This window comes from Wolffia australiana, chromosome 19 (genome assembly GCF_029677425.1).
Source record: "Wolffia australiana isolate 7733 chromosome 19, ASM2967742v1".
Lineage (NCBI taxonomy): Eukaryota > Viridiplantae > Streptophyta > Magnoliopsida > Alismatales > Araceae > Wolffia > Wolffia australiana.
In genome coordinates this window covers 3,650,335-3,677,885 of record NC_135853.1, presented here as the reverse complement: position 1 = coordinate 3,677,885, position 27,551 = coordinate 3,650,335, and the positions used below count along the sequence as shown (strand labels likewise).

General features: G+C 37.5%; 3 protein-coding genes and 1 non-coding gene across 7 annotated transcripts; 3 read left to right on the top strand and 1 right to left on the bottom strand.

Moving 5' to 3' along the window:
* The first annotated feature begins 1,137 nt into the window (after positions 1 to 1,137).
* On the top strand, positions 1,138 to 1,211 carry TRNAI-AAU (transfer RNA isoleucine (anticodon AAU)). The gene has a single exon. It is a non-coding gene; the product is annotated as a tRNA-Ile (tRNA).
* Positions 1,212 to 1,577: 366 nt separating this feature from the next.
* LOC144715487 (ethylene-responsive transcription factor ERF070-like) lies at positions 1,578 to 4,775 on the bottom strand. The gene is made up of 3 exons (XM_078590419.1): positions 3,608 to 4,775; positions 3,155 to 3,217; positions 1,578 to 1,962 (listed from the first exon to the last, which is right to left on the bottom strand). The coding sequence occupies exons 1-2, from the start codon at positions 4,214 to 4,216 to the stop codon at positions 3,194 to 3,196; spliced, it is 633 nt and encodes a 210-aa protein (XP_078446545.1). The 5' UTR covers positions 4,217 to 4,775; the 3' UTR covers positions 1,578 to 1,962; positions 3,155 to 3,193.
* A 145-nt stretch (positions 4,776 to 4,920) lies between these two features.
* On the top strand, positions 4,921 to 7,765 carry NRPB7 (DNA-directed RNA polymerase II). The gene is made up of 6 exons (XM_078590420.1): positions 4,921 to 5,084; positions 5,831 to 5,996; positions 6,082 to 6,132; positions 6,262 to 6,327; positions 6,532 to 6,600; positions 7,506 to 7,765. The coding sequence occupies exons 1-6, from the start codon at positions 4,969 to 4,971 to the stop codon at positions 7,569 to 7,571; spliced, it is 534 nt and encodes a 177-aa protein (XP_078446546.1). The 5' UTR covers positions 4,921 to 4,968; the 3' UTR covers positions 7,572 to 7,765.
* A 2,061-nt stretch (positions 7,766 to 9,826) lies between these two features.
* LOC144715635 (Mitochondrial ATP synthase D chain-related protein) lies at positions 9,827 to 15,047 on the top strand. 4 transcript variants are annotated; one of them, XM_078590593.1, is made up of 9 exons: positions 9,827 to 10,040; positions 10,314 to 10,578; positions 11,006 to 11,089; positions 11,159 to 11,221; positions 11,556 to 11,618; positions 11,705 to 11,764; positions 12,109 to 12,168; positions 13,932 to 14,066; positions 14,372 to 15,047. In XM_078590593.1, the coding sequence occupies exons 2-9, from the start codon at positions 10,393 to 10,395 to the stop codon at positions 14,801 to 14,803; spliced, it is 1,083 nt and encodes a 360-aa protein (XP_078446719.1). In that variant the 5' UTR covers positions 9,827 to 10,040; positions 10,314 to 10,392; the 3' UTR covers positions 14,804 to 15,047. The 4 variants fall into 4 exon arrangements, with proteins under 4 accessions (XP_078446719.1, XP_078446718.1, XP_078446720.1 ...); XM_078590592.1 differs by having other exon boundaries at positions 10,302 to 10,578; XM_078590594.1 differs by lacking the exon at positions 9,827 to 10,040 and adding an exon at positions 10,059 to 10,182 and having other exon boundaries at positions 10,302 to 10,578.
* Positions 15,048 to 27,551: the final 12,504 nt, after the last annotated feature.

Genomic DNA, 27,551 nt, shown 5'->3' with positions numbered 1-27,551 from the left:
TAATTTTACCCCTGAATTTTAGCTTATCACAATGTGATTCAGTTCATTGTTTTGTTGATGTTGTTTAAATTCCGTTCTAAGTGTTATGCTATAGGAATTTAATTTGTTTCATCAATATTAAGGCCGTATAACCCAAAAATTAACATGTCAACTCTTGTGGAATACCACATAGCATATCATGTCCTCACCAGCACCTCAACACTTGTGGTGTAAATCATCATTTATCATGACCTCACACACCGTAGTAGAATGGAACAGCCATGTACATACATTGCCACATTAGCAAGGTAGTGCTCACAATGCTTAATCGAGAGTCTTTACTATGACCACTCTATAATAGCATATTAAGTTTAACGCATCTCCCTATGAGTTCTTGCATCGTAGTCCGTCGAACGAAAATTTTATAATGGTTTTTGGTAGTCAATTCTCTCAAAACCTGTGATATTCTTCCAACAATAAACTCTTCTCTCTATCAATGATGCATATACATTGGATATTGTTATCTTCATGTAATATGAAAAGAAGTTAGATCAATTATAATGTCCGGAATTCATACTCTCTTTCTCTTTGAGAAATTATTTACTTACTTGTGGATACAAATTTGGTTTGAATAAACCTAAAATTGTTATATATTTTGTCAAGTGATCATTAGAAGATAACTTTCACCTGTAATAAAAACCTATTTACTTCAATAGAAATGTACTTATATGCAGCGAACTAGAATTTATAACATTAGAAATGATTTTTTACCACATTTAGATCATAAAAATGAACAAAAATATGTGGAACTTTTTAAAATACTCAGAGATATATATGTAAAAAATTAAGAAACAATCGAAACAAGTTCTTGAAAATTCAAAAGCATTGATATTTATCCTTCTTCAATTCTGATAGTCTTTTGATTACAAAAATATTCAGGGTATCATTTTCATTTATATAGAAAAAAAAACTGATCGAAGTAAAAAGGAACAAAATATTGAAATCAAGAGACAAATTTACAAAAAAATTGAAGGAAAATTTCAAAACCACGTTAATATTTCTATAAGTTCTTAGATATTAGAGAATTTGATTGTAGTAAATGCAAACGGTTGGTTAAGTACATAATTGTAATAAAACTCACGCTTCTCAAGACAACTAGGCCTATTAGCTCAGTTGGTTAGAGCGTCGTGCTAATAACGCGAAGGTCGCAGGTTCGAGACCTGCATGGGCCAGAATTAATAATTTTGTTCATTTTTTAATCAAGAAAACTTTACTTAATTGTTTCAAATTAACTCTTCCTTTGTCCAAAGATGTCTTTTCCTCGTGAATTCGAATTAGCTAATATAATACCTTATCATCCCTCGCGAAAAATATGAGGTTTTTCCTCATTTAATCCTCTTTTCCGTACTCCCTCCGCGTTTCGTACCATAAATAGAACAAATAATTATCCCATCACCTCTACCATAACATAAGTCTCTCTCAATTCGCACACCATCGATGCCTTAATTGACATCCCGGGGAAGATTATCGCATCATCAAAAATTACCTCACAGAAACAAGATTCAGAACAAAAGGAGAAAAAAAAATACTCTCCAGCATGACCAAACAATCATCTCCGGTCACCGTGTATATTTATTTACACAAGTTTAATCATTTCTGTCCACGGCAGAAAATATAAGCAGCCAGTACACAGTGAGATGCAGAGAGAATGAGAGTAGTTTGATATCAGATGTACGTAGAGTGAGAAATGGCGAAATAGAAGGAGAGATATCGAGAGTTATTTATATTTATATATATATATAAAGAGCGAGAGAGCGAGAGAGAGAGAGAGAGAGTTAAGAGGGAGAGAGGTTCGGAGTAATTCAGAAAAAAAAAGGAAAATAATGCGAGGATGAGGCGCTTCTAAAATTTGCAGCTTCTCCTGCAGTGAACCCCAGCCTTTTATGTACGATGAAGGGGAAACGTTACGTCAACGCGAGCCACCTGCGAGAGCAAGATAATCAGATATGGAGAATGATATTCGGTATCTCTCTCTCTTAATGCATCTATTCTCTACATATCTCTCTCTCGTTTTATCTATCTACATGCCCATCATTAATCTACTCTCTCTCTATATATCTCAATTTACCTACATGGCTACTATTCATCTATTCTCTCTACCAATTTATCTATCTACAGATACCCATCGCCTAGCAGCAAGTGCATGCATCTCCCCCTGGCCATGTTCTCTGGGCCATTAGTTATATCTTATTATCATCATCATTGTAAGCGCACTGATTGTGCTTGTCACAATCGTCTTATTTTCCCATCTATATCATCATCACGCGGTCATTCTTCCTCTATCATCATAGATGTTAGTGTCATCATAATCACCATCATCAACATCATGCGACATCATCAACTTCGTTTTCTCCCACATCATCGGCATAGCATGCGATCAGTTTTGCCCTTCATCTTTTGTCATCATCATAACCGCAATCTATACTGTTCTCCGATTATCAACATGGTGTCGTCATCTACATTCTCATCATAGCCGCCACCACCACCTTCGCAATAACAATCACCATCACCATCGACGTCATTTTCACTCACCATCATCTTCATTATCTCTATCATCGTTGTCATTGTTATCCTCGCGATACAGATGATGTGGATGACGACAGCCATTGACATTCATAAACTTAATCAGCATCATATTTCTCACAGTTGGTTTCGTCGCTCATCTTCATCAGCATCATAAGATGAAACACTCATTCGAGTAAAATATTTATGGGCTTCTTGTTCCCCAATATATATAAAAAAGAATGGAAGAATTCACACGGAGAAGAAACTATAACAGTCATCGCGATCACTGCTATAGTTTCTAATGTGAGTGAATATTCCAATTATTTTTTATACAAAACAAGACACAAAGATAATAAAGAAAAAGGGGAGGCAACATACTTTAATGATTATGTATCAAAACTGAACAATTCAATTCAACATACTTTAATGATTTTGGGATTGATGAGTACTCTCAGGAAAATAATGTAAAGGCCCTAAGGAGACTGGAAAATAAATAAGATTTTTTTGTATCCATCGTAAACATTCGACAAATCATTCATCAGTGCAGAGATTGGAGACGCATTATTCAGAGAATTTTACTTTTCCTTCTCACAGGAGTAAGAACATGTACCTGATAAGCTCGAATTAATCGATGTCCCCCACACTTCCTTCAGTTCCGCACTAAGAGAAGTTTCTGCCATGGTACAGTCCCCAAAGATGAAAACGGATAAACAAGTTAAGAAGCAAGAAAATTTTGAAATATAACATGCACTGGTCAAATAAAATGGTATTTAAAAATGCCATGTCTGCGCGAACCAAGTAAATCGGAAATAAAAATCTGTTGTGTATAAAATCATGTTGACTAGAAATACTCAATCAGCTCCCATTTGTATTATAACTATTTATTACAGCCAGACATTTGAATTACAAAGTTTTATACACTATTGAATTCTAAGAGAATTGCGCAAAAAAGCTTTTGCCAACTGTTTATGTACAAGAGAAAATAAGAGAGGAAAAAAAAACGTTGATAGAAGATTAGAATGATCAACTGCAACGAAATCTGTGCAATGAGCGAGAAATTTACCTTAATGGGGAGGATCGCGAATTTCGTATAGGTGGTGCTGGTAGTAACAGCAGAAGAGGAGGAAATGGCAGAGACGCAAGAAGAGCCCCTGTTTCCTGCCTGATCATCGGTCACAGAAGAGGGCGATCTCTGCGAATTCGAAAAGTTAGTAGTAGCCTTCGGCCCCTTCAATCGAAGCGCTGCAGAATCGTAAGCAGCAGCCGCTTCCTCAGCCGTGTTGAATGTCCCCAACCAAACCCTCTTTCGCTTGCTGCAACGAGTGGGATCGCGAATTTCTGCAACCCAACGACCCCATGGTCGCTGGCGCACGCCTATGAACTTCTGTTCAGAATCGCGCGCCTTCCGCTTTGAATATCTACACTTGAGGTGTGATTCAGGGCCCGAATTACCGATGTCGATCTCGGTAACGTGGCGCTTCAGTCGCCGGCAACGCACCTCAGGGCCAGAAATCTCTTCATCCTCGCTTGATGACGAGTCCGTCGCATCAGCGTCATTGTAGAAGATCCTGACGGTCTTTCGCTTCGATCCGATCTCAGATTTTCCCGAATCTGTCTCAGATAGAGTTGATTTCAACGGCAGATGATCCTGAGAAGAAGACTGCAGAGGCATCTTGGCAGAAGCCAGAGATGATCTCCTGGAACCACCACATGCTCTCTTCCTCACGCTTCGGCACCGACAAAGCTCTTGAATCCGAATTCCTCTTCCAGATACCCGATCCCGGCGAAGAATTCCTCCAAGAAACGCAGGGATTCCATCCACGGTTTTCAAGATCGAATAAACAATCACAAAAGCGGCAAGACGAGACGCAAAGAAAGCAGCGATCCTCGAATTTTCTTGATCAACAGAAGGAATAGTGATCGAAGACGATCGATCGGAGGAATCTCAGCCTGAAGGTCAGGGATCCTCGAATTTCCTGGATAAACAGAGGAATTGCGCTCGGAGAAATCACAGCCAGAAAATCGGCGATCCTCGAATTTCCTTGATTACGAGACAAATTGTGATAGAAGGAGATCGATCAAAGAAATCTCACGCAGAAAATAGCCGATCCAGAGCCAAAACGACCGGCTAGGGTTTCAACAACCTTCTCCTCGCAGGATTCACCAGCCGTGCGCGGGGCGGGAAAGCTTACGATCGCTGTAGAAATAAGAAAGGAGAGAAGAGCATATTCTTCAAGCGCCGGGAGGATATTTATTGAGAAGAGAATAATTACTATGAAACCCACATTTATTTTATAATTTTATTGATACCATTATTTTTGAAATATTGGATTGTTGCGCAAATTTTTTAAGTTTTAAATGAGTTCGTCGGCGGCCCTAACAACTCTTCGTTCTGTTCGGGTTCGTAGCAAGCGCGATCGGAAGATGTTCTTCCATATGGTGTTGGAGCGCAACATGCAGCTTCATCCTCGCTACTTTGGGCCGCATTTGCACGAGAAATTGACATCCAAGTTGGTGAAGGATGTCGAAGGAACTTGCGGGTAATTTTTCCAGTTAATTTAACCAATTTTGATGATTATTCCCTTTTCTGAACTGAAGTATCATTGTTAACTACCAAAACTTGCTTATGCTGCTTCGAAATATCCTCGATTAGATGGTGTAATTTCTGATTAGGATCTTATGTTGGTTAATTATCTGTTTGTGGATTTGTTCATATGCTCCTTGTGTTTGTTTATTATCTGTTTGTGGATTTGTTCATATGCTCCTTATATTCGTTAATTTTACCAATTTGGTCGAGTTTCGGCTTGCTGAAAAGAATACTATACTCAACTATCCAAACTCCCCTAATAGATGTCGAAATATATGTTAGTATTCGTATGTTCGTTAATTAGTCTGCGGATATGTTCATACGTTCTATTTTTACCAATTACGACGAGTTTCGTTTGTCTTAACAAAGTTATTTTCCTCGATTAACATAACTATCTAATCTTGTACCAAAGTACCTTCGAATAGATGATGTAATCCCTTTTCTGAAATATATGTTAGTATTCGTATGTTCGTTAATTAGTCTGCGGATATGTTCATACGTTCTGTATTTTTACCAATTACGACGAGTTTCGTTTGTCTTAACAAAGTTATCTTCCTCGATTAACATAACTATCCAATCTTGTACCGAAATACCTTCGAATAGATGATGTAATCCCTGTTTATCTTCATGTGTTCGCTAATAATACGCTTAATCAATGGATAACTGAGCAATTTTGATCGTGGGATCGGACATGAACAGTGGAAAGCATGGTTTCGTCGTGGCTGTGACGAAGGTGGAGAGCATCGGCAAGGGGCTTATAAGAGAGGGGACGGGATTTGTGACCTTCCCCGTCAAGTACCAGTGCGTTGTTTTCCGGCCTTTTCGTGGTGAAGTCCTTGAAGCGGTGGTAACTTTGGTTAACAAGGTACTCAGTATATTACTCTTTGAGTAATAAATTTATTATAATTCATAAAATAAATTTCAGTTTTGAGTACTTCTTGATTTTGCAGATGGGTTTCTTTGCCGAGGCGGGTCCTGTGAATATCTTCGTGTCAAACCATGTAATTCATTTATTTTATCATCTATCATCTTGTTTCTATTTTTCAAATTCATGAGAAGAAAATACCCAGCTTTTTAAATTCTTTTTGTGTCCATTTTATTTGATTCTTCAAGATATTGCATTACTGTAGTTGATCCCGGATGACATGGAGTTCCAGTCTGGAGATATACCGAACTACACTACTTCAGATGGATCGGTACCTTCTTTCTCTTGCGCAAGTCTATTATTTTTCTTTGATAAGCCTTGTGGGTTGTTGTGATAGACATATCTCTTAATTATCCCCCTAAATGCCAAAAATTATTTGTGAGGCCGTCGAAAGTTATATCATTCTTTGTTTCTTCTTGATAATTTTAAAGAAGGAATTGAGGATCATGTCACTGATTCTTTTTTGCTACATCAGGTGAAGATCCAGAAAGACAGTGAGGTTCGGCTCAAAATTATAGGAGTTCGGGTTGATGCTGCAGAAATTGTATGTATCTCTCTAACATTTGCTATTCGCATAACACTAGTTCCTCTTTCAAAATGTTTGCGCTAGAGATTACATTTTTATGTTTCGTTGTACCATCTGTTACTTATGCACATAACATCAATTCCTCTCTCAATATATTTGCGTAACAGATAATATTTGTTATGTTACTGATACGATCCTATACCTCCTAGGGTACCTCCGCCATTGTAGTCCATTAGGGATAATTTAGTCATTTCTTGTTTTAGGTTAGGTTTTATCTCTAGGAGGAAAGTCAAAAAATCAAGGTAACACCAGTTAGATTTAGTACTTATTTACGTTAGACATTATATTTGGAATGCTTCTATGTATCATTTCCTTTGCGCATAACACCAGTGTCTCTTTCAACATATTTGTGTAAGATTATAACATTTGCAATGTCTGTCTCTTCCATTTGCTACATACATAATATCAGTTCCACTTTCAATGGATTTGCGTAAGCGACAACAAGGGATCAAATTTTTTAAAATCTTAATCATTTTCGTGCTATCTTATCGAAATTTAAAAATTGGCTGACAACTTGCAAAAAATTAAAATTTTTTTGTTAGTGTAAGCATCCCTAAAGTTACTCTGAACTGCGCTTATGCTAAAAAGATGTAACCTCCATGGTTTTAATATGTTATTCATGCTAAAATATGGGGGTTTCTTTTGCCTTTTTTTGCGCTCGACAATCTCCTCTAAAATATTTTTTCAAGAAAATAAGGAAGACCACGCAAAATTTCCTCTAAAAGATGAACATTAATTTTTATTTCACAAATTTTCTCACAAGATTTTAGTTCTGCTACCAATTATCATAATCCCCCCCAACTCTTTGTTTCAGTATAATGTCATTTTCATATTCACACGAGTTTCCGTGTTTTTTTTTTCAGTTCTGCATCGGCACCATAAAGGACGACTTCTTGGGTGTAATCAACGACCCAGATGCAGCTTCGTAGTGATGTGGTTTGAGACATATGATCCGACGGCTCTCGTCAACTAGCACGAATGATGGTTTTTCTTGAAACGAGTATAAATTCTTCTTATCATGTACATGGCAGGAATTTAGAGTCCCCGGGCTTCCAACGAATTGGGAATGTCACGGCCTGACCAAAGTTTGGTTCGAAACAATCCCAATATTTTATTTATTCTCCACCTCTCTCTATATTAATTATTATTATTATTATTACTTTAAAAATATCTCCTTTTTGCATTTTGGAAACCCATCCTGTGGGGATCTTCATCCCAAAACTGCTAAAATTTTGAGATAAGCTAGAACAGAGGACAGATGGCGTCATTATCAATGTTCGCATTATGTCATCATCATTCTCATTGTTTGATACTTCTTGGCTGCCCTCCAAAAGAGAAGGCCGCCCTTTATAAAGAATGCATAAGTCTCAAATGTCTAAAATGCCCCTGTAAGCTAACAAGATTAAACTTCCGATGAGGACTGTGCAAGGGATATCCGACCTAGAACTGCACTGCACAGCATTTTAAATTTCACAAAACTGTTCAAATTTTCCATCTCTACCCAATAGTTAAGAAAAGTTAGTCTAATGGCGAAGTTTTATCATTGTCCTACCTTATGTCACTATCAATGGTATCCAATGGCGGATGACGATGTCGAGATGATGAGTAATCCTAATCCTCGCTTGGAGGACAACGTCCAATTCGTTACCGTATACTCGTCATTGGTAGATGGAATTGTGTCATTGTCATCCATATATTTTTTGTCTGTAAAACAAGTGACGTCATTATGATTGCCCTACCTTATGTCAGTATCATGATGGGATCCAGTGGCGGATGACGATGGCAAGATGATGAGTAATCCTAATGTGAAGATGACGCCCAATTTGTCATTGTATAGTCGTCGTCGGACGACGTAATCTGGTTATCGTCATCCACGTATTTTTGTCTACAAAACGAATGATGTCATTTTGATTGTCCTACCTTATGTCATTATCATGATTATCCTATGGCGGATGATGATGGCGAGATGGCAAGTAGATATCGGATGTCTGATAACTGATATTGGACAACCGATATCCAGTAAAAAATAAGGCGGTTTCTGATACTGGATATCGGATATCGAATGGATATCGACATTCCTAATTTTAATGGATATCTGGACGGATATCGACTAGGCAAGGGACGAGGTGGATCTCAGATAGCAGATATCTGGTATCAAGAGCAAAGTACATCAGTGAATATGAATTTAGATGTCTAACGTAAATAGCGCCCAAACTTTTTTATTATATTGATACCTCATATCATATATACATTCCAAAAGTTTTGTTTTCTTCCATGGATAATAGGATCCTATTATCCCATATGGAAGAAAACAAATATTTTGAAGTGTATATATTATATGAGGTATTAATAATTTAAAATATTATCCCATATGGAAGAAACCAGAACTTTTTAAGCGTATAAATTGTATGAGGTTATTATATCTTGTTACCTGCTGGCCCAAGAATTTCGTCTCCAACCTATTCTAACTTACAAATTTCAATGAATAAACCTATTTTACAATGATTAATTTGTTGGATATTAAAATCCGATATCCAATATTGTCATACTTTCTGAGAGACAGAGGCAGATGACAGCATCGAAATGGGTAACGATATCAGATGTCGGTACTGTAGCAACCGATATCGTGATCCGATATCCGGATATCGGGAATGCGATTTCCGATATCAGATTCAGCATCCGTCCTGATACCGTAATCCGATGGTGGTATTGGGACAGGCAAACACTAATGACGAGTAATACTAATCTGAAGACGACGCCCAATATATCACTGTATCCTCGTCATCTGATGATGCAATTTCATCGTCATCCACATATTCTTGTCTACGAACGGAGTGACACCATTATGATTGTCCTACCTAATGTCATTATCATGATTATCCAATGGCAGATGATGATGGCGAGACGATGAGTAATCCTAATCCAAAGACGACGCCCAATTAGTCACAGTGTAGTCGTCATCGGATGATGAAATTTCGTTATCGTCATCCATATATTTTATATACGAAACGAGTGACGTCATTATGATTGTCCTACCTTAAATCACTATCATGATTATCCACTGGCGGATGACGATGAATCCTAGAATAAGGATGACGCTTAATTCGGCACCGTATACTCTTCATCGTCATCGGTTTATTTCGGTCAATTAAAAGAAACAGAGTAAGGTTTAGAGTTGAAGATGGAAATTGAAATAGAGTTCCGGAGACAGCGATTGAATCGGCGGTCCCGTCCTTGGCGTTGGGAGATTTGATATCAATGTCGATGCCAGCTCTAATCTCTCGTTTCCAATTAATCTGAAAACGACAGATTTCCTGCAAGTAGAAGGCGGTGCGCGGAATCCTCTTCCTGGATTTGCGCGCCTCTCTGCTCCGATTTATGACGACTTTACGTTAAAGGTTAGATTTGTCGAATGCCTCGGATCTCGCTGTTTTTTGCTCTTCTGAATCCGAGATTGAGTTCCGTTTCGCATCTTTTTTTTTTGTTTCATTTGCTTGCATCATTCCCGGAGTAACTCTTGCTTCCTAGCGAGTTTTTAGTGTATAAATCCTTCTTTTTATGCTTGATTGAGTAGCCGAATTATTTTTGGGACTCTTTTTTAGGTTTTTTATGATAGGAATTATCGTGATTTCCTTTGATTCTCACGCTTCTCGCGTCAGTTTCCATCGCAGACTCCTTCCTGTTGACCCTGAGAACGCTAAGCGCGAAAGTTATTAGTCTCGGAGCTACCCTGAGCATCGTGATATCGTAATGGAGGAGAGTAAGAAGAAGAAAAGAAACAAGAAAAACAAAGGAAAGAACAGTTCTGTCGATTATCCAAATCGTTCTCCTGAATTGTCCACGCAGGCTCAGGCCGATGTAAAATTTGCGTCTAGTGTTTCTGTATCGGAATCAGAAGGAGATTCTGAGAAGCTCAAAGTCTATGAGTCGAAAGTCGTAAGTATATTCTACTTTGCTCAAGGTGATATTATTCGACGCAAATTATGAAATGCTTTTCGAGCATGGGTTTCATAAAATGCATAATACATTCATAGTATTTAATCTTGTTGAATTTCTCTTTTTCTTTTCTTTTTTTTCTTTATCCCAATTGGTTTTCTATTCTTGCTTTGTTTTTGTGTGTCGATTTACTTGTTCATTCATGGGGCCCTCGAGACTCCGATTTTCTACTTTCTGCTATTAAGAATAAAACCTTTGAAAAAATTCGCAAGAACTAAGTGAAGATGTATAGTCGGAATCTCTACGTTTGCCTTTAGGTGCTGTTCAGTCCAATCTGAAAACAATTCTACGCTTCAGAATGAGAGAAAAATAAACTTTTAAAAGCCCACCCAGCGATATTTTTATGTCCTTTCTTTATTTGTGATAGGAAGGCGATTCTTCTGGACAGGCAGCTGTGGAGGAGTTAATTAAAGATTTAAGGGCCGGTATAATTTCCTTCACCGAGAAAGAGGTATAGTAAATTCATGCGTTCAAACATCTGATGGGTCTTGTTTGGAGGAATTGACATGCGGGGCTGTAGGTCAGCTTGAAAAATGAGATTGGGATCTTGCGGCAGGAAGCTGATTTATTTAGAAAGAATGAGGTAATTTTTCCAGAAAACCATCAATTGTCTTGTATTATAATTTTTCCAGAATGAGCTTGTATTATTAGATTAGACTGAATAATCATTCAACGGAAGAAGAAAAACTCGTGAATACTTCTACTAGAAGTGGAGCAGAGCAATATTTGTTACCATTATTTTTATTCTTGACGCCACGTATTTTTTTTAACAACCAAAACAAGTATTTGATGACTGATATGACATACTAAATAGCTAAAATAATGCATAACTTTTCAAAAGATTGATAATCTCCGCATGCATCTGTTTTCTAGAGTTTGTCTTTGGGGTTTCATAGACATAGCTTGACCCCCTGCAGATCAACTGGAACTTGAAAGTGGAGCAATTGGAGGGAGAGATGAGTTATTTATCTGCAAAAGAGGTAAGTACAGAACCATTTCCCTCCATGTAAGTTAAATAAACTATTCATGGAAATGGAGGATAGTTTAAGTAATTTGATTCATGCAGGCGAGTTTGGATAGAAGACTAGCGAGCATCGAAAGTAACAAAGAATCCACAGATTTTCAGGTGAATTTACTATGTTTTTGCCCTTTTTTTAATAAGTTTTTAACAAGTTTTTCCCATTTATTTTGAAATCGTTTTAGGGTTGGAGACTTTAGTGTTGCTGGTTAATCTTGCCGGTTGAAAACATGTCCGCATTTTAGTTTTAGTCTCCTCGTCTGCATACTCAGGTTCTTACCTGTGGCTGTTATTTTTGCGTATAGAAATCACGAATATTTTTCTTTCAAAAAAAAGAAATCACGAATATTTAGTTTTCAATCACTCTTTAGTCTCTAATAATACCTCGTATATCTCCTCCCGCTTGTTCTTTCTCAAGCCAACCTCTATCCGTGCTTTCTGTCTTCTTGTAGAAAACAATGGAGCTAATGCTTAGCAGACTGGAGGAAATAGACTCGGCACTGCAGAGGCAGGTAAACTCTATGACAGTGAGCTTCGATTTATTAGAATTCCTTGAATCACCGTGGTGAGGAAGAGAACTTCCAGGTGTGATCTTAGTGTTAAACTTAGCTCAATGTCTTCATCTTCTCCATTTGATGCTCCTCTCTCTGGTGGCACCAGAAAAACTCACCGAAGGCTAGGGTTTGAATAAGCCAAGAAAGGGGTTTCTTCTATTCCTCCTTTCTATTCCTCCTTTCTGGTTTAAATACCAGCGAATAAATAGAGTTGGTAGACCCCACTTACTAATGTGACTTATTCTGGAATAAGTTACATGAGCCACCTATTCCTATGGCCCATATACAACAATTAAAGAGAAAAACAAACTATGGGCCGCTTTTCATGTGGCTTACTTACAAGGCTAAGGACAAGAAATAACTTTCAATTTCTTCAAAAAAAAAGAAATAACTTTTACTGAAGGCTAAGGACAAGAAATAACTTGTCTCTAATCAACACTTATCGTAGGTTGAAATACAAGAAATAAAATATAATTCCTAAAACCTACCTTGTAGGAAAATCCGAATGTCCATTGTTGCTGAACTTTTCTTTTAGGAGTCCTCTATAATTTCCTCTCTTGATTAGATATTTTATACAATTTCTGATCTCGTCTTCTCAGTGTATCGCTCACAGATACACAAATGGATAAAGGGAGAAGACTGATATTTTCCTTTTCCAGTGTCGGGCTCAGGTGATTGGCTTGGGTCAGCTAGGGTTGGCCCGGCCAACCTGTGGTCTACTAACCCAACCCATCCAAGAGGGTAGGTCAGGGGGTTCGGTTGACTTTGGGTTTGCTTGACTTGACCATCCACCCTTGTGAGGGTCAACTAACCCGACAACTTGCCTTTTAGATTGACTAACCTGGCCTGTCCAAGAGGGTGTGTAGGGGGTTGGGTCGACTGGGATTCAATCACAAGCCCCAACTGACCTGTGGGTTGACTAAGCTGACACCTCCATGATGGCAACTTGGTTGTTAGGGCGATGTCAGGCCGGGTTGGCTTTGGATCAACCCAAACCTGACCAGGTTCTCATTGAGTTCTTACTACGGATAATGAAGATCAGGATTCTAGTGTGAGGAAGAGTATAATTTACAGGGATAATTTTTATCCTGGCTGGATTATAGTGACTTAGCCTTGAAAATTTATGATGGTACTCACTCAATGAATCTGAAAATTTGTTAAATAATAATTAGTAGAAGGTGGACAAATGACGAAAAAGGCTACCAGAGAAGTTGATCAGAGACATCTTTGATAATAATTAAATAACTTAGCAATCGAAAGGGTAAAAGCTGTCCAGATTTCTATGAAAGTTGGATATTTGAGCTGAAATCAAGGTAACGTTCCAGATGGTTGATTAAACGAGAATATTCCTCTTACATTGTCTCATTAGATGCTTTCTACCTGAATCCTTGAGCTTGAATGATGTATCACGATTCCTGCGCTTGATCTAGGGAGGTATTGATTGGTGATTTCATTCCTTTGGTTGATGAATGCTGCTGTCGCTGATTTCACATGACATGACTGATTCACTTCCGCCTTTGTGTGCCACAGTCTGTATTTTTTGTGCTCTCACTCGATGTCTCTTTCACCGGATTATGAAAAAATTTACAGTAGCATTCGTTTGAAAAACTATTCGTACAGAAACCATTTACCTATTAATCGAAACATCTGTTGGGTTTTATTTCTTGATAAGGAGTTGGTCAGCATATATTTCTGATACTGTTAACTACGAAGTATGACAGGTGAAAGAGGCGGAGGTGGCCAAGGTCAACCATGCTGAAGAGAATCAAGTGTTGAGTGATAAAATCTCTCTCCTTGAAACGAGGTTGATGTATTTGGAGAGTGAGGCTGCGGCCTATTTCCGGCCACCAGCCTCGGTACCATCACAGATCCTCCAATCTCTTTTTGAATGTAATTATTTTAAGACCATTATGGTCAATAAATATTTAACACCATTCTTAGTAATGCTTCTTTGGTCAAAAAAATATGATATCGACAACTTTGCTAAGATCTCTGATCTCTTTCTGAAGATAATTAATTATTATTTCTCCTCTCTTAGACCACTTCTTGTTATATCAATTTGCTTCAGTGCCGAAGTATAAAATTCGGATAATCTCATTTCACTCATTTACTGTTTTTCATGCATCAGCTAGTTCACATTTATCTTGAAACATGATTTCAGGAAAGCCATCAGAGTGATGTGGCCAAGGAAATGTCCGAAATGCCCCTTGAAACCCCGTCTTCTCCCATGATAGAGACCATAAACATCACCTCAGCTGATTCCAAAGAGATTTTTCCGGGCATGCCGCAATCTCCAGATGGGTTAAAGCAGAGTCCGGAGATTGAAGAAATTTTCCCCGGTGCGCTACAATCTTCAGATGGGTTAAAGCCGAGCCCGGAGATCGTCCAGATTCCTTTGAATGATCGTGGTGGCGATCACGGTGGTCAACCCCAGTTTCTGTTGACCAGTGAGGTCAAAGTTACCGACATGAAACCAGTTCCTTTGACTGACGCTCCACTCATTGGGGCGCCCTTCAGGTTGATCTCCTTCGTCGCAAAGTACGTTAGCGGCACGGATTTGGTGCAAGAAAAACCCCAAAATTCAATGAGGTAAGTAGACCAATCATATATACCTTTTTTAGTTCCATCAAATGCTTAAAAATATGTCATCTTCAGTTATTTTTACCTAGATTTATCTCTTGGGGTTATTTTTTGATGACCCTTTTCTGAGAGATTAGAGGTTGATAATCAGCTTCCTGTGCGGAATTTTTCTCTGTTGACGAATGGAAACTTTTCTTATTGGTCATTTTGTCAAGACATTTTAGAGTTATAATTATTATTTGAGTTTAGTTCTTGTACATCTTAGATTCATTCAGCACCTTCCTTGTTATTCTTCTTGATTTATGTATTGCCAGGGGTAATAGCTTATTTAATGTTTGTCAGTCCTATCATCAGCCACGAGAACAAGTCCGAGTTTATGCTTTTTAATTCTTGAAACATGTATATTTTTTCTTTGAATTTGCTGGAAATTTATTGAAAAATGTAGATGACATTACTCCATATGGAAAGCCATCTAGCTATCTTGGTAATGATGTTTATACCCAACAACTAGACGAACTAAATACCTAGAGGAAAAAATACCGAGGATAATGATCAGATGCCCATGTTACATGAAGGGATAAAAGTAATTATGTAATGCTGCGGAAAAAACTATATAGTTGCTATGATGTTATTTGTTTAAAATTAAATCAAAGCTCTAATTATGTTGGACTTGTGGAGATTAAATCACAAAATGTAATGCCTCCAATTTTAGTTCTGATTAATGCATTTTCAAGTCGTTTCAATTGATTAAAAATAGCATTACAGTGTTATTATTTTTCTGTTGATAAGAGAATGGATTGATGAACCAATGAGACTCTAAAAACTGAGACTTACCCAAATCAAGTGAAGGATACAATCGAGATAAAACTATCAGAAGTAATTTTAGGCTCATCACATGAATTTGTGTTGACGAGGTGCAGAATGCATTAAGCTGGTCACCATTAGGTAGCTGATATGGTGTTCAGGAATATGACAAGATACTAAAAATATGATAACAAATAATTAATAAGCTGGTCACAACATAGTCAAATTTAAGGTGCTGACCCAGAGAACCAAGCATCCAAACCAATTTATGGAGAAGAAAGAATGCGTTTGAGATGCTCTTAATATGTCATTCAGACGGACATTCATCAACATAACAAGGTCAAATGAATGTCCCTTAACCTCAAAAATAATCCTGATAAAAAATAATCAATAATAGAATTATTTACCTCTTTAAGAGAACGGAGATTGATATTATTGTTGAATGTAGCTTAGAGGAACCTAAAGATATTGATTTTGTTTTTTATGAATTTTCAAGAGGGTAATGAGGTCCAAGAAATCATTATGTTCCACAGATATGGTGATATGGATATTTAAATATAAACTCTCTTAGTTCCTACTATTTACTTATCTTATTTCTCTGGCGAGTTTGTTGAATTTTTACTTTGTTACGATGTTTCATTAATTTGGTGATTTAATGTTAAGAATTCAGATATTGATGGAATATAATTTTAAATCTTAATTAAAGTTTTATTCAAATTGATTTTTTTAAAAAATTACGACATTTAATAAAAATTTAGCGTATATTTATATATTGATGTGAACTAATTTTATATACTATCACACTCTAGATGTTATGAAAATATTATTTGTGAAGGATACTCAGTGAGCATTGCTGAATGCAAATGAGTTTTCCTCTGAGCTCTATAAGGGGGTGTTCTCGAAAGTGCTCCTAAGAGGAACAAAAATAGAATTTTCCATCGAGTTTAAGGATCTACATGGGAAAATCTGCACTTGGCTTGAGCTTGACCACTTGAGCATCATTCAACAGTTCTAATGCTAGACCATTTTTCTCCCATAATGGACTAGTGTTGCTCATTAGTCATTGAGCCACTGTCAACTAGAGACCATGGTATGGAATGGTGGCGTCACTGACTAAGGGATACCCACTAGCAAAGAGTCAAACCAGGAACTTATTGTGATGTTCCCTAATTGTCAGCAAAGCATCATGGATAAATCAACCTAGTGTCACTACCACGTTTGCCACCTTTCTAGGCTGTTGATATCGTCTGTGTGGTGAGATCATTCGGTGTAACAAAGAGGGACAACAAAACCTCATGCCCCTCATGCACCACATCAGCATTTTTCGACGCATCTATTGGACGTCAATGGGACACCTCATTCCTAAAACTCTCTTGCCCATTAATCCACATGCTTTGTACCAGGAGACCCACTAATGGAGTTGAGCACCCTTTACATGATTGTTCCATTGAAATTTCACACATATCTTCCTCAATGAAAAATAGGACATTCAGGGATACTAAATGGACTGCCAAAGGTGCAGCGATATTTTCATTAAGATGCGATGCATAACCTAGATACACCTACTAGGGGAGAGTATTCAAAGATCCATCCCATTAGCTTCCTTCTCACTGTGCCAAATATAACATCAACATAATGATGCCTAGTAGGGCGGAGAGAGATGGGACATTTGAGACATTCAAAGAGTAAGTTTCCTCTTAAAATCCTTGTGTAGTGATGTATACTATCTGTGTGTTTTGTGTCAGTAGATGGTCTTACCATAAAAGTGTACTTCACTGCGTTAATGGGCTAACATGAGGCCTCGCTCCTAGGCTATGACAAAATCCATCAATACTTGAATTGATTGTTTAAACATGTATATTAAGGAATAATATTGTTTCATCCATAGATAGGAAAGGAATTTACATTCACCAATTAGGAGAAATTTTTCTACCAAATACAATCATCTTGGTGGTGAAACCAAAGTATCGCAACACTTCGAGAAGTAAGTTTGCTTGACTCAGTGACATTTCTTCTCCATGTCTACTTTCACAATGACATTTAAGCTACGTATACGATTGTCAAGGGATAGCTAGTTCATGAAGATACTACCAATGAAAAGATAAGTCTATTTAGGAAAAGAGAAGTCTATTGAGGAAAAATCCAAGTTGACTTGTAACGATCTTAATGACAATCATGTAGCATATATTAGAAAGAACAATGTGTGGGATGTCTCTAAAAGATGTAAGATTTTATGCTTTTTGTATATGTGCGATGAAAGTGGATTTCCAACTTCTTACTATTATAAAATACAAGTTAAAAAATCCTCAGTATCTAGAACCAAGTATGTCTCTATGATGTCTAAGAAATCCACAAAGAAATATGCTGAAGAACCATTTGACATGTGTGTTATATTCCTACTAAAAGAGGATGCTACATTCTTGATCTCAGCTAAAATAGGTATGACCATGAGGGCGAGAGTTTCCAAATGCTAAACAAAGCATGGGATGGAGGAAAGAATATCATTGGACATCTCAGCAGGCTATGGCGTGAGAAGAGCGAGAAAGTACTCGAGTATTTTGGATCTTGGTGATCTATGCTTGATTGATGAATAAAGGAAACACAAGTTTGATCAACCTCTCAAATACACTAGATTTGATATTTTTTTATTTATGGCTTCATCAAAATGGTAGGATGGATATTATGTGGCTGTCAAGCTAATCAAACTACTATGTACTTATTTAAGTTCATTGAATGAAATAACTTTTCATTATTATTCTTGTTTGATGTTTACTATGAAGTCCATGAATATGTACAAGGGCCAAGTGAATTATGATGAGATCATAATCCAATGATCAATAGTATTTAAACATGTATTCCAAATATTCATATTCGATGGATAGTCAAGATGGACATCAAATTATTTGGATATAATAACACTATACAATCCTACTTATTCAATAACTATGGCTGATCATGTGGCTGTTCGTGTGGAAACAGTGAGGGCATATAGTAGGTGCTCTTTGGAGAAAGACTTCACTAGATTGATCCATGTGATTACCTAAATGGTATTATACATATATGTAATCAGGTTGATTCATGTCACAAATTGTACAAGTGATTCGTTGGCCTGAGATGCCAAGGACGTACGTGGATGGATAATTATGTTTGACTATGCCTTACGAGTCTCTAACCATGGGATACAAACAAGTATTAACTAATATATATATATATATATATTCGGAAGTACACGGAGCTAATTGAGTAGTCAATACGAGATCATGCACCCTCGTTATAAAAGGAGATTGACTCATATAAGATGATGCGGACAAATACCTGGCTAGGGTAGTAAGGATATTGGAGAATGCATTCTCTAATGTTCTCCGTGACGCATCAATACTAATCAAATGATGGTCTAGGGTTTGAGAATTATACATATACTCTAAGTCATCTGGGTTTTAGAATTATACAATACCTTAAGTCATTTGGGAGTCTCACGCGGATGACAGATTATACATATATGATAACCGATGATGGAGAAGCTTACATAAAAGAGTTCAAAGACTACATATCTTTAGAGCATGATATGTGGCTTGGCACCCCATTGGTTGAAACCTTAATCTATCGATTGTGTTAAATTAATCCTTGTCGATCTATATGTTGGTATAGATAATTAATAAGGTTGTTAATAATTGTTAATGGGACACCAAAATTATTAACCAGAGTGATACATGGTCCTAGACGATCACATACATAAGATTAAAGGGGCAATGGTGGATCTTTTTACTTAATGATTATTTGGAAAAAAATCTTAAGTGAAATATTAATCAGAGAGGGGCACCCATTTCGGATACCAAGGCCACCCCTCCCCCTTTCTTCCTTCTTGATTTCTCCATTCATCCAAGAATAGTGTCTTCATGGTGAGAAGATCTATAAGGGATTCAAGAATGATTGGATACTAAGAAGTGGAGATCCAAGAGCACCTTGATGGTGTGGATACTTCTAGGGGTTGGACACACGAAAAACTTTAGAACAACCTCGAAGGGAGAAAGTCAAGGGTAGAATAAATTTACCACAATGTCCATTTAATGTGTTGTGTTTTAAAGATCAATTGGAATTGAAGTATTTGTGGCATAGAAAACTATTCTGTAGCCTTCAATAAAAGCACCAGAACCCACAAGTCATGCACTCAATAACTCAAGAGAATTATCAGAGAACATTCCTTTGATATTGGAGAATAGGAAATGAGGTTAATGCTCAAAGTATCCCTCAAAATCATACATGTGAGCGGGCCTGCACTGGGCTCAATGAGTTTATCTTTATATCTCTCCATAAGCCTCATGATGTCCAATGTGGGGAGTTCTTAGTTTGCGTCAACCGCATCTCCCTAAAAGATCACACTCTCCTTTTGGCTAATCCCACTATATTATCTTTGTCTACATGGCTACATTGCTCCATCTTCATCCCAATATAAGAATGAGGACACACATGCACTCAAGCACATAGAGAGAGAGAGAAAGGTGAGAAAGGAGATGGTGAAAGATCTAGATAGAGGGAGTGAGAGAGAGAGAAAGAGCAATAGGGATGGTCTTTTTCATTCAATATGTAGTTGATGCATGGTGTAGTGGAAAATTTTGAACCACACCAAAAAACCCTAGAACATCCACAACACACATTACGAATGTCTTTGATTATTGTGGTTGTGTGGATATGTGCCATTATATCTGAGGACTAAAAAATCATTTTTCTCTCTCATTTCTCATGTGTCTCTCATACGTGCTTCTTTCGTCATTCTTCTCTCTCTCTCTCTCTCTTTTATATATGTATTTCATTATTCATCTCTCTCTCATTTCTCTTCTCCCTCTAACATTGGTGATGTCTCTGGTTGATACTCAATGTTCTATGTTGACAGTCCATAGATGATGTATTCCACATGCAAGAACGAACAAATAATAAAAAGTGGTTGGGTTTGGAATCATGAGAAAGCCTGAGCAGATGAGTCGATCCATGAATATGAGTTGTTTGAAGTATAGTTGATCCCCTCGGGGTATTATCGGAGATGTACTGGTTAATTGCAATTTGTTTGAGCCACAAGAGATGAATGGTCAAAAAATAACTACCGAATGATTGAGTTCTTGTAACTCACAATCTCCATTCAACCTATCCTATGAAAATAAAAGCAAAATGGTAAGCCTAATACTGCATCAGCTTCATACTACATCAATTCATACGGGGTATTGAATATTCAACTTTGCTGAATAAGAATGTATGCTCCTTTAGGTTGCGACACAACAAGCCAACCATTGTTAGAGCCATAAAGTTTCAGTTGTAGCGTTTTACATGGGGCTACGCTTAGTATCCGGTATTGAAAATATTATGTTACAATGCACTGGACCTCAGAAATCATGTCTCAGTATAAGCTGTGGGCTTTTGAGAAAAGGCAGTCAAAAGTAGTCATCAAGGACCTCTGGACGGGCTTCTCTTGGAACAAGATGCGGTTGAAGGCGTGCAATTTGGTATGCTTGTCTCATGTTGATCAACTCATGTTAACGTGAAATTCAGGTAAGAAGTTGGTTATGAGATCCCCTAATTGAGATACAAACATTGTGTCTCACAGGGGGAGGTTAAACAAAAACATGTTCTGATTCTTCTCTCAAGATTAAAGACCCAAATATTATAGGAGTTTGGCATTTCTATGATAAATGTGTTGTCTACATAAAAGTAGCTTTTCAAAAATTTTAGTGGATGTCCCCATGAGTGGCGTATGTACTGTTATGATCATGGAAGAGGCAACACGAAATTATACTCTTGCATCAGTTGCATTCTTGATTGGTTCGCTATTGGAGTGCTCCATAGCACTTGCAACGAACCCATTCCATAACTGTGGGGCAAGATTTAACACATCGGTTGGTGAAATCCATGTAGCATCTAACGACAGTAGATCTATCCATTTGACAAGGACATCCATGATCGAGAGGTCACTCTTTTTGCAACACACATCGAGGATGTCATCTAGGGCATGTAGTAGGTTTGAGTGGTCTCAAGGTGGAGTAAGAAAAAATGGCGATTGTTTCAGGAAGGGTCTTTGTGCCCTTATCGAGTTTGTGTGAATGGCCCCCATAAAATCACTTGGAAATAGGTCTGAACAAGGATACCAAAAAAAAAAAAGTCGATGAAGCTTTATTGTCCTCAACCCCCAAAGACTTCTACAGAACGACGTTGCTTGATCTACTTAAACTTGGCCGCCTAGGCCTTCTTCTTCTAGCGTCCAAAGCCTTATTTTTCTAGCCCCCAAAGCCTTAACCTGACTGACCACAAAGATCTAGCAAGAAAAATATATTTCTGAATAATATATTCTCTTCAACAACACTTAGTATGACAACTCCTTAAATAGTAATCAAGACAATGACTAATTTCAATTTTCAACAGGAATATTTTTAGACCAGAAATTTATTAATTAAGAGATAAAAATTCATAAATTTAAATATGACTTCCCTGTAATAATACCTCCCTATTTGTGGTAGTTCTTTCTTGAAGTCCTCTTTCCCTCCACGTTTTTCTTTGGATGAAATTCCTTGATTTGTATTTGACCTTTGGTGCTTAAAATTCAAATGTATTTTTTATTCCTGCACCATATGTGATGATTCCACCAAAAACAGTTTTGTAAGACAAATTTTTTTCAAAAGTGTTGTTATACACAAAGTGTTCAAAATCAAATCAGATAAATCTCTTGAGATCACTCTTTCCATGTTCTTAGTTTACTGTCTGATTCCTCCGTGTCCAAATTCAAACCCCTGTAACTCAACCAAATGATGTGATTCCCAGTTATTTGGTTTTGTATGGATGTTAGCAATGATTCATATGTTGAACAGAATCTCAAAATCAGTACAAAATTTATGTTAAAGATTTTAAACTTATCACAAGGTCAGGAATGTGCGAATTTTAGAGGCCAGCCTTCTTTCCTTTGAATCTTGAAACACCCTGCACCAAAAAATCAATTCTAACTTCTTTGGACTTGGATTGATGTTACCGAAAAATGATCTCTTCAAAGAATCTCAAAAACTGCTTGAAAATTGCTCTAGAGATCGAAAGATCTCTCTAGCTTTTGGACTGCAATTTTCACAGGGCAATGAAAAGGGACTTTGAAATTAGGGCGCAAAACTGTATATATGGACTTAAAATTTTTAAAGGGTATAATGGTAATTTTTCAGAAGTCCAACAGTCATATGTATTGATTATGGTTAAGCAATATAAAACAATAATCATTTTAATGTCAAATTTTTATATTTACAATTTGGCCATAAGTTCAAAGTACCTTTTAAGAGCAAAACTAGCAGTTATGCCTAGGATTTCAGCTTTAAAAAAATATTTTAGGTATGTTTATCACATCATTTTAATCAAGATATCACCATTGGGTAGTAATATCTTCATGTAATTAATTCTCATTAAATAATATGTAAATTCAGCCTTAAATACTTAAAGGTAGTAATTAGGAATTTAAATAGGTTATTAAAAAAATCAAATGGAGTCAAATTGAGATATATTTTAACACCGTCAGAAAATATATTTATCTTCATGGCATAGAAAATACAAGTCCTAAATACAAGATTTAATTTGTTCACCGTATGGTCAACCTAAGTAGCCTTTTAATATAACTAAGGCTCCTATTTTATCTTCACTTACAATCAGTCAACTAGTTATCTGAGGACCTATTGTGATTTGATCACAACTGTTATTGAGGCATGCATTACTTTGAACATTCTTCAAAACACACATTACAACATTGTACTCAAATGCCCTAAAAGCTTAATCTTCAGTGTCATTACAGTATCATAAAAGGTTTCTTTCCCATCGAGAAATTGCTTGTGCTGTTTGGCAAACTCATTAGGTGACAGAATTTGGCCTAAGCGGTGCAAGTATATTGTACGAGATAGCGTAGCTCATTACCCAAGCTATGATTCATGACCTGCATCTATATGTTTGTTTGAGGATGAAAGGTAGAGGAGAACTAAAGCTTTTTTCCCATGTGGTGCCATTATGTTATCCAAAAATAGATCTTAAACTTTGGATCACAATCAGAGACAATAGTCTTGGAGATATCATATAGCCTGAACACTTTTAAAAATAAAAGTTTAGTGATGTGTGAGGATCTTGACGTTTATGACATGCTATAAAATGAGACATTTTAGAAAATTGATTGATGATGACACAGACAGAGTCAGACTAGTTGGCAGTAGGCAGAAACCCTAGAATGAAGCTCATATTGACATCTCCACAAAGTTGAGCGGGAATGGGCAAGGGTTCATATAACCCACAATGCATGTACGACACTAGGTAATGGCGCGACTGATACATTGATCCATTTCTACCTAGTAGAAGCAGTCTCAAATGGCTTCTATTGTCTTCTCTCACCTCCACATGATGAGAAAACCCCCCTTGATGCATTTCCCATATGCGGCTATTTTGGAAAAGGAATAAATTAGTGGCACACACTTTGATACCGTTGTTAGGTGTGCAGAACTAACGATAAAATCAGGACAAGTGTGATATGGGTTAGAAATATTGTAAAAATCAATGAGCCCAGGCACAAGTGTTATGAGCATGTGTAGTCAATGGCTAAGGGTTGACAATATTCAAATCACTTCTCATGTTGAGGATGTAACTGTTGCTGGATACTCAAATATTTCAGGGCTTCGTGATCCGAGTATTAAACAAACTCATGATTTATTCTATAATGTCCCCTATGTTGGAGCACTTTGACAAGGGCATATAGTTCCTTATCATATGTATAATACCTTTGTTGGGAGTTATCAGGATTTTCTCTATCAAATGTGATGGTGTGGCTGCCTTGGCAGACAACCCCTCCTACCCCAATTCTTGACACATTGTACATAACATCAAACAAGAGATCAAAGTCTCATAATTATAAGATGGGGCACTAGCCGTTAGGCGTTTAATCATCTCAAAGGCCGTATGGCTGAAGTTGTCCAACAGAATTCACCTTTGCAGAGTCAATTTGTTAAGGGAGTCATGATGGCATTAAAGTTTTTTTATGAAACATATGTAAAAGATGGAAAGGACGTGGAAGCTGCATATGTTGTGAATGGTGACAAGTGTATACTAAATTACGCTGCATATGTAGTTTTACGATGACTCGAATCTTTTCAAAATACCTTTTGATGAGACTATGGAGCCCAAAAAGACAGTGTTGTGCTCAAGAAAAACTACATTTATGGGTTACCAGAAAAGTTCTTAGCTTTAAGGGTTTAATAGATGATCTAATGATACACCACATGAATGTATGACGAGGAACTATATATTAGGGTATCGTCAAAATATATGATGATAAATTTTCCCAACTCTTGAAAGATGCATATCATAAACCATGTGAACATATTGGGAGCATCAGAGAGTCCTAATGACATGATCAATCATGCGTGTAAGTTATCCTTTCGTTTTGAATGTTATTTTCTACTTGCCACAAAGGCAAAATGCACCTGATGATATCCATCCTGTAGGTCAGTCTTGGAAAATATTCATGCCCTTGTGATCACATGAATAATTTCATCTAACCTAAGGAATATGAAATCAATGTTTCAACATGATCTTGTTGATGGTCTGATAATTGATACACATACGCCATGTGGTGTCTTTCTTAGGTACCAAGAAGGCGGGAACAACTCATGGACTTAGACTTCCCCTGTGAACCTCATTTGGGGAGCTCTTGCACAGACTAACATAATTCTTAGTGTTTTAAGGGTGTTAAAAGATAGCAGGGTATGTTGGGGGGGATGAAGTCGTAGGTAAATATAAATAAAATGTTGAATGTTTCATAGGGTATGTTGGGAACAATTGGTATCTTGTTAATGTGAACATCTGGGAACTCGTGCTAAAGCTGACAAAAACAAGGACCCAATATAGAAGGGATCCCAATGGTCATTGCCATAGCAAGTCATACCAAGAAAAAGGGAAATAAAGCTCTTGAGATATCATTTGAGTATAGTATAAGTGGATGATTTGTAACTGCAGGCAAACATTGGTATTAGGGGTTGACATTTCCTGCTTGAGTTGGAAAGTCTTGACGATCACCTTCTTATTAATATGTAATACCATGCATCCATGTCGAATAATCACCTACGACATAAAACCATGCTGCTCACTTTCATGGGAAGGACGTCAAGCCATATGTCATCATTGTACAACATGACTCGTTAGTTAAACATACATCTATGGATGACATGGGAGTATTGAGAATATACCCCCCCCTAAACTTGATAAGGTGACGGGTTTCTTTTTAGGTGCAATAACATTTTCTCTATTGCTTCTTGAGAGATGGAATTTACACTTTCCACATTCTCAATGATGACCTTGTAGTGACGAGGGCCGACAGACACGTGTACAAAATAGATGTGCGTACTAGATCAATGACCTTTGACTTGTTATTCTATATATTTATGTAATGGAGGTTGGCCCCTTCTTTTGGGTAAACAAAATTTGGATCAAATTCATATTACTCTTTGTCCAGATGTTGAGGGTCCTCCAAAGGTATGACTTGCAAGGAGGTCCTTTTATGTGATGATCAGGGTGCACATTGGGAAACTTACAGCAAGGTGTCAATATCCACTGCATGCAAAAACATCTACAAATCAAGGTTGTCATAAGGGCATGGGGACCAAGTGGGGTTTAAACAATCCTCACGTGTCTCGAGGGGAAACATCTTGAAGGGCAGGTGATGCCATGTTGTGACTTCAAGAGGGTCCTTCACGTAGACCTCTTAAATTGTTGGCTGGGGTGATGTTAAAGATTTCTTTGGTAGGTGATGCACATTTGGATCAAATAACTGACTGATGATTCACATGTGACCTAAGAGTATGCTTTTACACTTGTCATATTGTTAGTTGACAAGTACGAGCCCACATAGACATACCTTCTTCAACATGTATAAAGGATGTTATTACGACACACAAGAATGAAGGGTTAGCAGCGGATGATCATGCAACTCCATAGATTTCCAATATGACTTCATCTTTTTGGCTATAATACCAACTGATGTAGCTGAATTCTATCGTCAATATTTGGTAATCTATGCCAACAACGTGCAGACGTAATATTCAGAATAGTTTAGAATTTGTTGAATGTCCAAACAAATATTTTGCTTTTTATAGAGTTTAACTATATTTCATTTCTATGAGCAATGGCTAGCCTAGTGGTAGTGGACCTTCCTCATGACTTGAGCAACCTGAGTTCAAATCCCACTAGGCATTAAAAATGTTTAATGCATTTTTGCGCCCAGTTAGTGCCCGCCTAGGTGGCTCCTGTCACATGGGCCGCCCGTCTAGGTAGCGTCCTCCACGTAGGACACATGTCTAGGTGTTGTCTACTACTTAGGAGCCCCACCTAGGTGGCACCTGCCATGCGGGCCGTGCGCCAACCTAGCCTCACTATGTAGGTCCACGTTTGAATGTGTGGGTGGACCCGCCTACAACGGATCGGGTCTGATCCAGTCCACGCCATGTGGTACCTGTTCACCCACAGGCATCCCCCCCCTTCAAAGGGCAGTTACTAGGCCAGACTAGAAAGTGTCAACCCAATGCTGGCCTGCAAGTAAATTGTGGGGGCCCATTGTCGTAGAATGGGCTATGTTCAGGCTAAATAGGGCCCCGTTCTGCCTAGAGGATGAATGTTCTGCCTGGGTAGGCCCCGATAGGCCAAAAAGGGCCCATTCTAGCTGGAACATACCCTGTTCAGCCACTAAACAAGGTTGCTTCAAGCTAAAGATAAATCCTAGGGGAATGAGGAACACGACCAAGTGGAAATGAACAAGAAGGGTGTAAAAAAATAACTTTTTTCACTTTGTTTTGGATGATTTTGATGTCGTTCTACATCCAAATCAAGGTACAACCTAGCTTTGATACGATTGTTGGGTTCTAGAGGCTTTGATCTTGATGAGCATAAGGATTCCATGCAGCAAAATACTT